The 17,042-nt window shown below is 36.9% G+C and overlaps 1 protein-coding gene across 2 annotated transcripts in view; it reads right to left on the bottom strand.

Moving 5' to 3' along the window:
• Window positions 1-17,042, bottom strand: part of LOC110113001 — a gene marked incomplete at its 3' end in the record, with an annotated part of 37,807 nt that overhangs the window by 13,271 nt on the left and 7,494 nt on the right. Inside the window, 2 exon segments of one of the 2 annotated variants that reach the window (XM_020845406.2) lie at window positions 9,498-9,624; window positions 9,705-9,752. In XM_020845406.2, the coding sequence (XP_020701065.1) occupies window positions 9,498-9,624; window positions 9,705-9,752 (175 nt within the window). 2 annotated transcript variants of the gene reach the window in all.

The following is a 17,042-nucleotide window of genomic DNA, read 5'->3' as shown; positions in this document are numbered from 1 at the left end:
TAATCTTAAATTGGGAGAAGCTAAAGAAGACCCAGATGTAGATAAAGGGGCCTACCAGAGACTTGTTGGGAAATTGATCTACCTCTCCCAAACTAGATCAGACATAGCATTTTTTGTAAGCAACGTCAGTCAGTTTATGCAGAATCCAAAGCAGATTCACATGCAAGCAGTAGACAGGATATTGCACTACCTTAAAGGAAGACCAGGAAAAGGAATTCTCTTTAAGAGAGATCGTGGAATGACACTAGAAGTATACACGGATGCTGACTACGCAGGATCACCGGTTGATAGAAGATCTACCTCTGGGTATTGCACATTTCTTGGAGGTAACCTAGTTACATGGAGAAGCAAGAAACAGAATGTGGTGGCAAGATCCAGTGCAGAAGCAGAATATCGAGCTATGGCCTTGGGAATATGTGAGCTACTATGGATCAAAATAATCCTAGAAGATCTAAAGGTTAAGTCGGATGAGCCCATGAAGCTACATTGTGACAACAAGTCAGCAATCAGCATATCCCACAATCAAATCCAGCACGACAGGAACAAGCACATAGAAGTAGACAGACATTTTATTAAAGAAAAATTAGATAGTGGTCTAGTACATGTTGACCATGTATCATCAAAGAATCAACTTGCAGATTTCCTTACTAAAGGATTGGACAGTTCTTCCTTTCTCCAAATGATTGACAAGCTGGGAATGACGGATCCATATTTCCCAGCTTGAGGGGGAGTGTTAAATCTCAACCTCACGATCACAACAGAAATCCACGGTTGTGAACAGTAATCCATGGGAAGACTACCAGGATCACATTAATTCCTTCCATAGTTGATTTATTGATTCAGGAATAATTGTATTATCATTATTATAGAGTTATTTGTTTCCTTATCAATACACCTTGTATAGATCTATAAATAGGGACTGAATTGCATAATAAAATTTAAGTTTTCCTCTCAAACTTCTTGATTGCAACAAAAATAATATTAAAAATTTTAGTAAGCCAAGAAATTCTTTCATCTCCTAAGCATTTTCCACACCTCTAATTAAATATCATCAAGTCCAATAAGTTTTCCACACTTCATTTTATTTAAAGCCTCTCTAACTTCAGTTTTACTAATACATCAATAAAAATAAAAATCTCTATTTTCATTTAGAGTGTTGAGGTCACTAAAGTCAATTGTATTCTCACAATCTTCATTGAAAAGCTTAACAAAATATCTCGTCCACCTTTGTTGAATATCATTTTAAAAAAAAAATACTTTTTGATAATCATCCTTAATGCACTTCACTTGAACTAAATCATTATTACTCTTATCTCTTTGTTTGGCTAACTTATACATATATCTTTCGCCCTATTTAAGATATAATCGATTATAAAAATCATCAAAAGCTAAAATCTTTGCATCACAGATAGCTTTTTTAGACACCTTATGGTCTCTTTATATCTTTCTCAATTTTCAGAGTTTTTAAATCTAACCAATTATTATAACAAAGATTCTTATTTTTTATCTTTTCTTGTACATTTTGATTTCATCACCAACTATTTTTATTATTAGAAGCTTTTCTTTTAGAAATTCCAACCACATCCTTTGCATCATTTTTAAAATTACTAGCTACTTTTTCTCACATAACATTTGCTTCCTCCTATATAGATAAAATCTTAAGATCTTGAATTTTACTTTTAATAATATTGTTATTAGTATTCTTTTAATGCCTCCATATAATCTTAGAATAACGTTTTTCTATATTTTTCATATGCTACCATACCCCTTCATCTTAAAGTCCAAAATTAATAAGCGATATTGGGTACATAAAATTTGAATCAGAATAACTTTACAATCTTTGCAATCTAAATGATCTAATTTTCTTATAAGAAAATAATTAATTTTAGTTTTACTATATCTATCCTTATAAGTGATGATATGTTTATCTCTTTTCTTAAAAAAGATATTAACAATTACAAAATCATAAGCTAGAACAAAATTTGATATAATCTTATGACCTTTATTAGTTACTTCAAACCCATAGCCACCATAAATACTTTTAAAATCCTCTAACTCTCTACCAACATGTCCATTTAAATCTCCTCCAATAAAAACTCTTTCTTCAAGAGGTATCTTTTGAATTAATTTTTTTAAGTCAAACCAAAATTTTAATTTTAAACGCATATCCAAAACTACTTGAGGAGTATAAGCATTTATAATATTAATAATCTTACATCAATAATCTTTGTGGGCCTCTAAAAGAACACCGCTCTGTGGGGGACAGAATACAAATGATATGATCACACTATCTCGTAGGACACAACGATCGCAGACTTTTGCACTCTTCGCAAACGGGCCAATACGAGGGCAGATAAGATCATACATACAATTAACCATTGAGAATAACGGTTTTTGCCTACACACCTCGATGAGTAATAATATGCATAACCTGATCAAAGTCATGAGATTTCTCCCACCCGATATATTAGCTCGAGTGGGTTTTATTTGATGTGGGATTCGGTTTCCCATGGGCGTAAGCCCCCGTAGTTAATTACATCTTAAGCTAGAGCCTAAGAAGACTCAATTAAGGATTATATATGATTCTCTCAAATGGGATTGACACATAGGGAGGAGTCTAGGAACTTCCAATTCAAAAGGAAAGAAATGTTCAACTTGGCTTAGTCAACATGCGTGACTCACATCATTATCCAGAAGAACTAAGGTAGTGAAAAGAAACTGAAAAAAAAGACAAAACTACACTCAGAGCATATAAAAGAAAAAGATGGAAGTGGCGTCATCCATGTGACGCAGATAGGTGAGATTTATAGCATCTGAAGGATGGAGAACTTACCCACCGATGAGACATACTACGTGACACTGATAGTAGTAGCATTGAACCCTAAATCTAGAGTGGGTTTAGTATTCTACACACAACACTAACACATGTATCCTAATTAATGCATTCTAAACTTATATCATGTCTGAAAAGGAAAGACAGCTAACCACCTAGTCGTATAAAATGCATGTTGTCTGGTCTTTATTATAAGATGGGTGGGTGACTAAGTTTTTGAAAATCAAGGCCGACATCTAGAGAGGTTACTAAGTGGCCTTCTACTTATGAAGGATATTATGCCCCTAAAACTAATGCAATTAAATTTTAATTTTAATTAATTTCTAATGAAACGCGTACTAGTTAAAAGTATCTAAATCATGAATGCTTGAAGTTTTAAAAAGGCTTAAAAATATTTTTTTTAGAAGACTAGGCTTCCCCAGGTTTAGCACCTCATCCTTATATGTCGGATTATCTGAACTCTACCTGCATGCGGGAAAATGTCTTAAAGGAAAGAGATGATGCATTAATATGCATGCGTTTAATCTCAAACTCTACCTGCATGCGGGAAATTTTTTAATTAAAGTTTAAATTTTAATGTTATGAGATTAATTTCAATTAATTTAGTGGGTTGGTCAATTTTAATGCTTAGGATAGTATTCTCTAAAATTTAAGTTGAGTAAGCGAATTTTAGAAGGTCCGTGGTCATCCTGTCTATTAGGTTAAAGGGGTCCAAAGTTAACTTTTAAAAACAAGACAAGTTTTGGGATCCTAGTATTTTATCAAACAGACCTTATGGAGAGTAATTAGAATTTGAGTTTGCTGGATTTGAAGTTTTCTATGCAAAATTATGACTTACAAAAGTTTTGGGCCTAGTTCTTGAACTACGGTTGACCGAGTTAGTTTTTTAATTTAGGTTGGTTTTTGGAATAATCAGATTTTTAATAAATACTAGATTTTAATTAGAGTTGAATGCCTTTTAGTTCACCCTATTTAGATTTTTCTATAATTAGTTATGATTTTTCAAAATTTGGGTATTTAGTGAATTATTAAAATCGTCTAATTAAGGGTGTTTTAGAGATTTTGATCCAAATCAGCTCCAAAAGTTAGGAATAACCTAAGGAAGAGTTTTCAAATGTTTGAGAAAATTTTGAAATTTTTAATGATTTTTTTATTATTTAATTTAATTAAAAGGGTTATTTTTAATCGAAATTAAATTAATGTTCAAATTAAGGTCCAATTAAAAGACTTTTAATTTTCTTGGATTAAGGGTTAAATTCTAAAGGGTTTGATATATCTTTCACAATTTTTGGATTTAATTTGAATTTATTAGATTTTTTTTAAGTTATCGGAGTTTAATTAAAATATGAATTAGGGTTTGTAATTAAGTGGCTTAAAGGACCCTAAAAAATCCTAGAAAATTCTAGGGGATTTGAAATGTCACTAAGTTTAAATGTTTTAAATTTCATGTCATTCAAAGGTGTATCCTAGTCCCTAGAATTTCTCTAAGTTTTCTAGACGGGTCCTTAATTATTGTCCTTAAAGTGTCATTAGGTTAAATATGTTTAAATCAAATGTGATGAACCAATTCCGTATCAGGTTCATCCTCGTCATCGACAACCTCTTCAATTATGGTGACCTTAATGGGGCTTGAACACTGTGAGACAATGTGCCCATAATCATGACAATTAAAACACTTGATTACATGGTTAGTTTTAGGCGCCTCACGCTCAGGAGTTTTACCTTTATAGTCAAGGCGGGGTTGGAATTGACCAACAGTGGGTCGAACAGTCATAAAAGCAGGAGGTTTGTTTTGAGGTTGACTGTAGAAAGTTTTAAAGGATGCAAACGAGAGTCTTGGTTTCTAAAATGAGACAGAGTCCTAGATCCTTCTAAATAAAGTACAAGAGTGCAAGCTGCTTCCAAAGTAATAACTCCTCTAGCGAAAAGTTCATTACGAAGGTCTTCCCTAAGGCCAGCTCTAAACATGGATAGGATTTGAGCAGGTGTGGTGGTCTCTTCGCCACTACGACGAACCATGTAATCATCAAAGACAGACATATAATCTTTCACGGATTTACTACCCTGAGTCAGTATATTCCATCTATCTAAAAGTCTAGGGTAGTAAGATGGAGGGAGTTATTTTTGCTTGAGTTCTTGCTTCATATCTTGTCGGTCAATGACGGGGTATTCACCTCGAGCTTCACACATGTTTTCTAAGTTTCTCTAGTATTGACTAGCTCTTCCAGTAAGGTTCATTTCAGCGAACCTAACCTTCTTAGATTCCGCTATATTATACCACTTGAAATAACTATCCATTCCTTTAAGCCAATACAGAAAAACTTAAGGATTGAGGGTACCATCAAAGAAAGGGACATCTATACGGATATTCTTAAGTAATTGAGCGCATTATCTCTCCAGTTTTGGATCATGACTTATGATTGGCCTATGATGGTAATGACGGTAAGGGTCTCATGGAGGTCCGTTATGAGCTAGTGCCTCTTCAACAAAAGGGGAAGAAGGCCTAGAAGGGATATACATCATTTAGTTCCCTAGTCTTTTAATGTGGTATAAATGTTCTTCAGCTTGTCATCTAAAGTTAGTTAACTTGCCTTGGGTTTCTCTTATTTGTTGGGTCATAATTTCTAACTATCCTACAATTAAGTCTAAAGTACGCTAAATTTGCTCGGGATCCATTAACTCAAATTAGGTAACTAATGTAGACAAAACAATAATGTAAATATGATATATGGAGGTGGATGCAAGCTATGACATCTACTAAAAGCAAGTGGGGAATCCTGTTGATTCTTGTTGAATCTAGAATAGGTTGTTAAACCTAAACTAATGTCCCAAGGCTAACCAAGAGTGGGGGTGAATTGATAATTTAAAAATTACTCTCTTGGATTTAAAAATTGAAACCAATTATTGATTTGTAGCAATTTAATTGAAACTATTTGAAAGCAAAATTTTCAACCACGAAATTAAAATTGCAATAAGCAGTGAAAATTAAAATGATACAAAGATTTAAAGTGGTTCGGTCAAACATGACCTATCCACTCCCCGAAGACTCCCTCTTTAGGTATTGCACTATTACTAAAGTCACTCTCTATTTGCCCCCACAGCAAGGCGGAGAAGCTTTTACAAAACTCTCTTCCACCAATCCCTGGTGCGGAAGAAAACCGTCGTCCTTTTACACCCTCCAAGTGTAGGCAGAGAACCTTCGTCTTTTCACACCCTCCAAGTGTAGGCAAAGTACCTTCATCCTTTCACACCCTCCAAGTGTAGGCAGAGTACCTTCAGCTGTTCACACTCTCCAAGTGTCGGCAGAGAACCGTAGGTTGTTCACACTTATCAAGTGTCGGCAGAGAACCAGATCTTCTTCAAAGATCTTCTCACGAGCAATCTAGAAAGATAAGAGGAAGAGTGAAAAACTCAAATCACACATAGAGATCATTACCTTTGAGTAACCTTGTGAACCACTCACATTCCACTAGCAAGAAATCTCTCTCAAACACTCTCTTACACTCTCTCCTTCAATTGCCCTTGAAAATTCACGAAGCAAAGATTTTTAACGTCAGTCTTTAATAGAGCTTTTATACAAAAGACACGAAAAACCGTCCAGAAAACTGAATTTTTCAATTTTCAGTGTACACGATCGTATTGTACGATCGTATGTTTGTACGTATGAACAGTTCAATACTGTTATGTACGAACCTGTTGTGAATCGGTACGTACGAGCATCGTCAGGTACGAACTAAGTTCGTCTGGGATGAACTGTTAGAAAATTTCAAATTTCATGTGTACGAAACGTCAGGACAAAATGAGCGAGAACATACCTGAGACATTTGTCCTGATACGAAACAGGAATCGTCCCGTACGATCTTCGTGCAAGAACAAAACAGAGGTGTTCGTCCCTGTATGAAGACAAAAATCGTCCTGTGCGATCTTCATGCGAGAACAAAACAGAGGCGTTCGTCCCTATATGAAAACAAAAATTGTCACGTACGATCTTCGTGCGAGAACAAAACAAAGGTGTTCGTCCCTATACGAAGACTGGGATCGTCCCGTACGATTCATACTTAGAAGAAATATTTTAATTTATGTTCGTTCAACTGCTCGTCGGGAAAAAAATAACTGATCAGATCGTCCCGTACGAAGTAATATCGTACATTACGATTAGTTTAAAAATATAAATTTTAAACTCTTCCCCGGTGTGTGTGCTCAGTTACTCAATTACAATCACACTCTCTCAGACTTAATAAAATGAAAAATACATAATTCAATTATAATAAACTCTAAATTGATCTTGATTTGAAGTTTTCAACAATCCGGAGATGATTTCCCTGAAATGTTAATACACACAAGAGCAAAATAATTCTTCCAAAATATGTTAGGAGAAATAATAATCAAATCAATAATATTTGTGATCATAAAAAACATACAAGTTGTAAGAATATCAAACATGCAAAACTAAGAAGTAATTATCTCAACAAATCCTAGAATGCAACTAAAATACAACCATGCTTTTTGATACCAAGATGTTGTGAAATATAAAAGAAATTGCAGGAACTTAATAAAATTTGTTAAGCTTGCCAATTTTAAAATTAATGTTACACAAGATTAAATTCTAGAATTTCTCAGTTGTTATTTTGCTTTGGCATGCAGTTACAAAATAGATTAGAAGGGCAATTTAAAATAACAACAAAATTATAATAAAGCTAAGTGCGCAAATAATAAAAATCCATTGGTTAACGATTAGAAAATTCACCTTAAGTTCCCCTCACTCACACTCTTAAGCGCTATTTAGCGGAGGAATAATTTCAGCAAACTTAATGACGCCACCAAAAGACAGAAGATGAATGCAGTATTGCCCAACGAAAACTTATCCAGAGGGGAAGAAGTCGGTGGATGTTGGAGAACTTGCCACTGTCCGGAGGTTTGATGCTCGTCGATGGTGGTCGTCAAACTGAAGAGGACCTAATCGACGTAGTCTTCGACGGTGTAATCGATCTCCAAATTGATGTCAAAGAAGGGTGATTTCAACACATCTACTCGTCCTTGATGATTGTATACGAACCCATGGTCTTGTTCAGGATCGGCCATTCATGGGAGAGTAGGACGGGGTTGTGTATCTTCTTCCAAGGATGGTGTATGAAGCAAGGGAGAAGAGATGGAGAGGAAAAGGGAGAGGTTTGGGTGGTCAGCCAATGCTAGGAGAGGGGCCACTTTAATTTCAGATTTTAGGTTTAAGTTGGTGAAGGGGAAATAAATTAAATCTAAAATTTAATTTCAGATTTTAGAATTGGAAATGAGAGAATAATTTTGAAATTCGAATCTCCTCTAATTGGGGAATATGTGGGGCGGCACACCTTGAAAGGAGGACTTTGAATGAGAGCAAAAAGGGGAGGAATTAATTAAGAGAGAGGGATTGGGGGGCCTACCAAAGGAGAGGGGAGGGAGTGTCCACATTCAATGAATGTGTCTACATGCAATGAATATGGAATTTGGAATTAAATCCAATTGAATTTCAGATTGGTAGCAATTAGGGGAGCTTCCAAAATAGGTTTAGGCTACTTAGGAAAGATTTTGAAATTCAAATTTATTTGAATTTGAATTAAGAGAATTTCCCAACTAGTAATGGGCTAAATTAGGAAAGACTTAAAAAGGCAATTTGAATTGAAATCAAGGGGATTGGGGTTCGGCCGGCAGCTACGGTTTGGGGAATAGGATGGCCGGAGGCTATAAGAGGGGGAGGGTTTAGGGTCGGCAGCAATGGGGGGTTTTGAGGCTTTGGCCAATGGCTATGGAGGAGGAGGACCTTGGGGCTGATGGCTATGGAGGAGGAGGACCTTGGGGCCGGCTACTAGGGAAGCGGTTTTGGGGAGGCTTAGGTCGGGAATTTTGGTGTCTTTGGTTGGCAGGTGTTGGAGAAGAGGGAGAGATTTGGAGAAAGAAAAGTGACCACGAACCCGGACACTTCTTGCGGCTGGTGGGTGTTGATTTGCCCTCACCTAGGGGCTTCACCTCTCTCTAGAGCTCTCAACACTCAAAGGAACTAGAAGGCTGAAATTTAATTAAGCAATCATCATCATCTCAATACAAAAGCTATGGCCTTCATATATAAGCCTCAAGGAACAAAACACAAAGACTAAATTGCCCTCTGGGCTACAACACAAACTAATCCCTCTCAGGGGTACAATGGTAAAAACTATAACATAAATAAAGAAATACATAAAATGCATCACAAGTAAAGACTCCTAATCGTAGCCGTCGATCTACAATGTCTCCTCTATTAGATGTGCCAGAATCTCCTACTGATGTCCTCATCAAGTTAACTTCAACATCAATTGATCAATTGGAAAGTAAGAACAAGAAACAACAATGAAAATAGAGTGGCATAAAATTTTCTATCTATTACAATAAATTTCACTGATAAATGGAAAGTTTAATAACAACAGATTCCTTGTTAAAAGTTCAAAATTCAATACAATAACCTTTAAAAAAATAAATAAATATTCCAGTATGCAATATTGAAGAACTTAGAACTGATGTACCTCACAACATAATATTACAGTTGTGAAACTAAAAATATGATATTAATGAAGATCTAATAGAACAGATAAAAAATTCTATTTCATCAAGATGGGGCCATTATAATAATTCTGATAGCAAAAAGGTCACCAACCTGTATGCAGCTTGAACAGAAACTTGCCTCTTCTTAACCGAAATCATAGTTTTTTTATGGTGAATTGTACCAAATGACAAGTTCAGAGAGTTTGGGAGAAATTTATGTGATGGCTTCACGTGAGAACCTTAAAACAAAAGGGAAGAATAAGGGAAAAGATGGAACAAACAATCAATAATAGAGAACATTTGCAGCTGGGTCACTTACAAAAAGATGACTTCCTCAAGTTACTGGAAAAATAAATTGATGATTGAACTATAGGAAAATATAAGTTAGAACTTATACATGCCAATAGTTGGTTAGAAGCAAAGCCATGACAGTATAATTTATACAGAAATGAAAACTAAATATTTAATCTATGATTAACACAGCTACAATAGATGCCACTAAATGGGGCTTATCCTTTCTGAAGCAGACCAAGGTGTGATGAGGCATCGTACAAGTATATATGTGCATATAAAAATCCATATAATAATGTAAACATATCAGAACAACGAAATAAAAAAAAATTACATCAAAAATTTGTTATGTTTAAGTTATATACTAACTTAATCTGAATAACCAACGGCAAATCTTTCTTTTTTAGATTATTGGGTAAGAGCAAAAACAAAGGTTCACAATAAAGAAGACTCCCATATTCATGGATGGTCGATCCTGAAGTCGACCACTGATTTGTGTACGATTCTCAAGGACAAATTGATATCATTTAGTCGTTATTCTTCGATCCCGACTAGGAGTTTGAAGATTCCGTCGAAGACTACGTCGACCGCATTTTATTTCATCTAGCCAAGACGAACAACAAACAACGACCATCCAAACAGATGCAACTCGTCGAACGTCCACCTGCGCCTCCTTCTCCGGCTACCTTCCCGTGGATCAAGACCGTCGGCATCATAACTTTCTTGGTGGCATCCTGTGGATTGCTGAAAATCTTGCTCCACTAAAGCCCCACATAGAATGTGAGTGAGAAAGGGGACTCTAGGTGAAAAGCTCTAAATATTAACATGTGAAATCTTATTACGACACATTTAGTTTTGTTGTAATTTTTTTGATATTATTTTAAGCGTTCTGATCTCCTAAAATTGTGATTGCATGCCAAAGCAAGATGAAAATTGATAATTCTTAAAATTAATTATTGAGTCTCATTAATCTTAAAGTAGCAAGCTTTACGATAATTTTATTATTTCCTTGCAATTCCTATTGGTTTCACATCATCTTGGTATCAGAACATGGTTTGTTCAAGTTGCATGTGCTAGGATTCATCTTAGATTTCTAAATAGCCAAATTTAAGTTTACTTAGTTGTGTAATATTGCATCCATTTGAAATAACACATTGTTGGTTTGATGTCCATACAACTTCTGCATCATTTAGTAAGCTTTAGGAGTGTTGGCATATAGGTTTAGGTGCTGCCCCCCTATCCCTTAACATCCCTAAGTGTCACCTAGTGTGTCTCAATGGACCCAGAACAAATTTAGCGTACTTTAGACTTGATCGTAGGACAGTTAGGTAATGTGACCCAACAAATTAGAGAAACCCAAGGCGAGTTAGCTGACTTTAGACGACAAGATGGAGACTGTCTAGACCACATTGAAAGGTTAGGAAACCATACAATGTATATTCCTAGACCTCTGTCCCCGTATTTCAAAGAACCTCGAGCTGACTACGAACCACCTAGAGACCAATACCATCAGAACCATAGACCTAATAAGGAACCTGTAGGTCACGATCAGATTTGGAGAGATAATGATGTGTAGTGATGTAGACAAAGGGGGGGTCAACTCATGTCAAAAATAATTAGATTTTTTGCTTCCCTTGAGTCTACTATTTGAGCTGAAATTTTAGCTCATTTATGAGCTGGACTTTAGTTCATTTATTGAACTAAGGGTTAGCTCATTATTAGCTAACATTTTAGTTCATTTATTATCTTACTTTTTATTAAATGTTATTTAGAGTTTTAAAGTCTTCTTTTATAATGTCTCTTGGGATTCCAAAAAGGGCTTTTGAAATCCCAAGAAAGGTGTTTTGTATTCCCATGCATGACTCCTTGGTTTCCTTCATAGTTTCATTGCATTTGCCCCATTGAATTCCGGCCGGCTGCTGGTTTCCCGTGCCTGGGCTCTTTTCGTGGCTGTGCCCCCTTGGTTCCCCGCTCGGCCTCCTTGGCTCCCACGGCTACCTCTTCGGTTTCTTGGCTTGGGATTTATTTTTAGGTGTTTTCATGTTGTTAGTTAATGTAATGTGTCCCTTTGTATTCCCTTTCATACCTATATATATGGGGGATTGTTTATGTTTGAAAAAAGTTGAATGAAATGTTATTTTTGGAAAAGCTTTAACCTGCGAGTTTGCTTTGGAAATCCTGTGGGCTCTTTCCACCCTTCTTTCTCATCCCTCCGGAAATCCTGCGGGCTCTTTCCAACCTTTCTTCTCGGGCTTCTAACCTATTTCGTCTCTCCACAAGTGCCACTCCATCTGTATCTTTCTTCCAAGTGCAGCAACTTTAGGGTGTCTTTTTATTTTATTTGGAGTCGTTTGTAAGAGTTTAGTTATTAAAACCAACGTTTGTAGTGTTAATTTCCGTTGCTTAGTTTTATTTAAGTTACCTCTTCTTTTTGAGGTATTTTGTATCTTCTTTTTTATAGGAAGTCAGTTTTTCTTCTTGTGATCAAAAAATATAGGCTCCCATATATTTTTTGGTTACATCACGCAGTTACTCAAGAACATCTGAATCGATGCAACTTCCTTTGATGGCACCCTTGACCCCCAGGTTTTCCTGGATTGACTTAAAGGAATTGATAGCTATTTTAGGTGGTACAACATTTAGGAAGCGAAAAAAGTTAGATTTGCTGAAATGAAGTTGACTGGTAGGTAGGGCTAGCCAGTACTGGACTAACCTGGAACATATGCATGAAACTCGAGGAGAATACCCTATCACTAATTGGAGGACAATGAAACAAGAGCTCAAGCAAAAGTATGTTGCCCTTTCCTACTATCCCAGACTTTTAGATCGTTGGAATAGGTTAACCCAGGGTAGTAAACCAGTGAAGGATTACATCTCTGCTTTTGATGACTTCATGATCCACTGTAGTGGTGAGGAAACTACCAACCCAGCCCAACTTTTGTCTATGTTTAGAGCCGAACTTAGGGAAGACCTTCGAAATGAACTTTTTGCTAGAGAAATTACCACCTTAGAGGCCACTTGTAGTATGGTGCTAAACTTGGAAGAATCTAAGAATCATGCCCACTCGAAAGGCCAAGACTTACGCTCTAACCCTTTTAAATCCTCCAACCAACCCCAAAACAAATCACCTGGTCCCATGACTGGTCGCCCCACTGTTGGATAATTCTAACCCCATTCTGACTTTAATAACAACACCCCTGAACTTGAAACACCCAAAATCCCTACGGGAACCAAATGTTTTAGGTGTCATGGGTATGAACATATAGTCTCCCAATGTCCCAGCCCCTATAAGGTAAGCATAATCGAAGAAGTTATCGATGAAGAGGATGAACCTGACATCGAACTAGTTCATCACATCGATGACGAAGAAGACTTTTTCTGTGATGAAGACATGCCGTGATCCACTGCTTGCATAAGATTGATCACTTATATCAACAAGTTGTTAGGTGTGCCTTATCACAACCTAAGCTGGGTGACGATTGTTATAGAACTTCCATCTTCCATACTTTCACCAAAATTGATGATAAGAACCGTAATGTTATCATTGATAGTGAAAGCTGTATTAACGTTGTTTCGTTTACTATGATCTCTAAGCTTCGCCTAAAAACTATTCCGCACACGAACCCCTACAAGGTCGCTTGGATCAACTCAACCGCCTTGGAAGTAAAAGAAAGAAGTCTTATCCCCGTTGAATACATGGGATACAAGGAAAATATCTAGTGTGATGTTTTAACAATGGATGTTGGTTAGAACATCCATGGTCGTCCCTGGCTGTTCGATAATGACGTTCATATCTATGGGAGATATAACACCTGCATGTTCAAGCACGATGGTAAGAAGATCAAGCTCTGTAAACCCACTCCCCTTAAACCAACACAGGCCTAAACCTGTTAACTCCCAAAGACCTAGATACTGAACTAGTGTTGGGTTCACCCCTATATGCCTTAGTAGCTTGGGAAGTGAGAGCGGATCTAGAAGAACCTATCCCATATTAGGTTAAGCCCCTCCTTGAAACATTTGCTGACATTTTCCCAGAGGATTTACCCAACCAACTCCCACCTATAAGGGACATCCAACACGTCATCGATTTAGTACCTGGAGCTTCCCTTCCCAACCTACCTCATTATAGCAGGAACCCTACGGAGCATGCTGAACTTAAGAGACAGGTAGATGAACTCCTGCAGCATGGTTTTATTAAGGAAAATCTTAGTCCTTGCACTGTCCCTGCCCTCTTAACCCCCAAGAAGGATGGCTCGTGGAGGATGTGTGTTGATAGTCGCGCTATCAACAAAATCATGGTCAAATATCGTTTTCCTATTCCTTGTCTAGATGACATGTTATATATGATGACCGGAGACACCCTATTTTCCAAAATTGACCTCAAGAGAGGTTATTACCAAATTAGAATTCATCCTGGAGACAAATAAAAAACTACTTTTAAAACTAAGGATGGGTTATACAAATGGACGATTATACCTTTTGGTCTGAGTAACACACCAAGTACATTTATGAGAGTTATGACACAAGTCCTCAGACCCTTCCTAGGAAAATTCATAGTAGTCTACTTTGATGATATTCTAATCTATAGTAATTCGGGGGACCAACATCTAAATCATTTAAAACAAGTCTGTGAGGTTTTGAGGAATGAACAATTGTATGCTAATCCTAAGAAATGTATGTTATTCATAGATAGTGTTACTTTTCTCGGATTTATTATATCTTCTCAAGAATTTTCACTGATCCCGAAAAGGTGCGAGCAATTAATGAGTGGCCCGAACCTAAAAATATTAGAGATGTTCGGAGTTTTCATGGACTGGCCACATTTTATCGGAGGTTTATTCGAAACTATAGCACCAATATAACCCCTATAACGGACCGTCTCAAAAAGGGTAAATTTCTTTGAACCTCAGCTGCCTCTAAAGCTTTTGATGAAATCAAGAAGAAAATGGTAGAAGCCCCGGTTATGCGCCTACCTGATTTTTCTAAAGTCTTTGAAGTCACATGTGACGCCTCAGGCATTGGCATTGGTGACATCCTGTCCTAAGAAGGCCACCCCGTAGCTTACTTTAGTGAAAAGTTGAATGACATCAAGCAGCGATACTCTACCTACGATAAAGAATTTTACGCTATCATTCAGTCCCTAAGGTATTGGAGACATTACCTACTCCCACAAGAATTTGTTATTTTCTCCAACCACGAAGCCTTGGGTTATACAAATTCACAAAAGAAACTCAATGCACGACAATGTCCTTTGGTTGAATTCCTTCAAGAGTATACATATACGATCAGACAAAAGGCCGAATCTGAAAATAAGGCAGCAGATGCCTTAAGTCGTTGGATAATGATAACCAAAAAAATTAGGGCTAAAGTGATTGGATTTGAACGAATTAAAGAAGATTATAAAACTGCCCTGATTTTAAGGAATTATACTCCGTACTAACAACTGGATGTGAACGAATAATTGATGATTTCTTTTTGGAAGAAGGATATCTATTCAAGTCCCAAAAACTTTGCATTCCCAACACCTCGCTTAGAGAATTCCTTGTATGGGAAATACACGTTGGAGGGTTAGCTGGTCATTTTGGATAGACTAAAGCTATTGCATTGGTAGAACACTGATTATACTAGCCTAGCCTGGAACGCGACATTAGTAAATTAGTAAGTAGATGACATATCTGTCAGTTAGCCAAGCAGCAGAAACAGAACACGAGACTCTACACACCTCTTCCAGTGCCTAATTGCCCTTTGCAGGACGTGAGCATGGATTTCGTCCTAGGCCTACCCAAGACTCTTAGAAAGCATGATTCAATCTGTGGTCGTAGACCATTTTTCTAAGATGGCCCATTTCCTCTCGTGCTCCAAAACTTTTGATGCTTCTAGGATTGCAAAATTATATTTCGATAAAATTGTTAGGCTACATGGATTACCCAAAACCATAGTTTCTAACTGAGACGTTAAGTTCACTAGTTATTTTTTGAAAACTTTATGGCTCAAAATGAGTACAAAACTCCATTTTTTCACTGCTTTCCATCCCCAAACGGATGAGCAAACCGAAGTTGTTAATAGAAGTTTGGTTAACCTTTTAAGGACTTTTTTAGGATAACACATTCAAGAGTGGGATTCCAAACTTCCAGTAGTTGAGTTCGCTTATAACAATTCTGTTAATCGAACCACAGGTCTAAGTCCGGCTGAAATTGTATACGGGTACCAGCTAGACAGCCTATAGATTTAATCCCTATGTGTCCTAAGGTTAGAACATCTGATTCTGCATCTGCATTTGCATCTCATCTATAAGAATTGCATAAAAAATTTGATAAAATAATTGAACAAAGCAACGCCAACTATAAGCTTAATGTTGATCGCAAGAAAAGATTTAAAGAATTTGAAGTTGGAGATTTTGTAATGGTATGGATTCGTCCGGAGCGGTTCCCTCAAGGATCCATTAAAAAGTTACATGCTAGAAGTGCAGGACCTTTTAAAATAATTTCAAAAATAAACAGTAATGCTTATGTGCTAGATCTTCATGAAGATTTTAATATAAATCATATGTTTAATATTGAAGATCTAGTAGCCTTTGAGGGACCAAAGTTTAACCCTACTAATCCACTACATGAGCCTTGTGTGAACCTACCCACCTCCACTCCCCAATTTGCCTCATTACCTAATGCGGAGAAGATTGAAGCAATACTTGACGATGAAATCATTTCCATTAAAGGTGGACGCCAAAGGTATCTAGTTCATTGGGAAGGAAAACCGGCAACAAAGGACATGTGGATCGGGCGGGATGAGATGCAGAGATTAGATCCAGATTTGTTAGAGCTGCATGAGAGTTCTCAAGACATTCACTCTACATGGTCGAGTTTTCTCCCACCCGAGGAGAATGATGAGGACATCAGCAAGAGTATTTGGCGCGTTTATTAGAGGCATCGGAGATCGACAACCACGACCAGGAGCCTTTATTTTTTATGCATTTTATGTATTGTTTATTTTTATATTTCAGTTTTCCTACTTTACCCCTATGGGGAGAGTTTGCTTTTGTAGCCCTATGAGCATTCTAATCTTGTTCCTTTTGTCATGATGAAGCCTATATATAAGGCTTTTTCTATTGTATTTGGGATGATTTGATGAATGAAAATTTTGATCTTTTGTCTTCTTCATTGTTGTGAGCTTTGAGAGAAGAAAGAGAACCCGAGGAGAGGGTAATTGCAATACCCGCCAGTCTTTGAAAGAGTCTGAGACTCGGGGCTTATCATTTCTTTCTTTGTTCCCCTTCCTTACATCTAACCACCTCCCCATCCTCCCAACAACTGTCGGCTTCCATTCCATCCTACCCCACCCATTCCATCCTCCCCCACCCAACAGCACC

Source organism: Dendrobium catenatum, unplaced genomic scaffold (assembly GCF_001605985.2).
Source record: "Dendrobium catenatum unplaced genomic scaffold, ASM160598v2 fragScaff_scaffold_1475, whole genome shotgun sequence".
Classification (NCBI taxonomy): Eukaryota; Viridiplantae; Streptophyta; class Magnoliopsida; order Asparagales; family Orchidaceae; genus Dendrobium; species Dendrobium catenatum.
The sequence above is the reverse complement of the archived record's forward strand: the minus strand, read 5'-3'. Positions and strand labels throughout refer to the sequence as shown.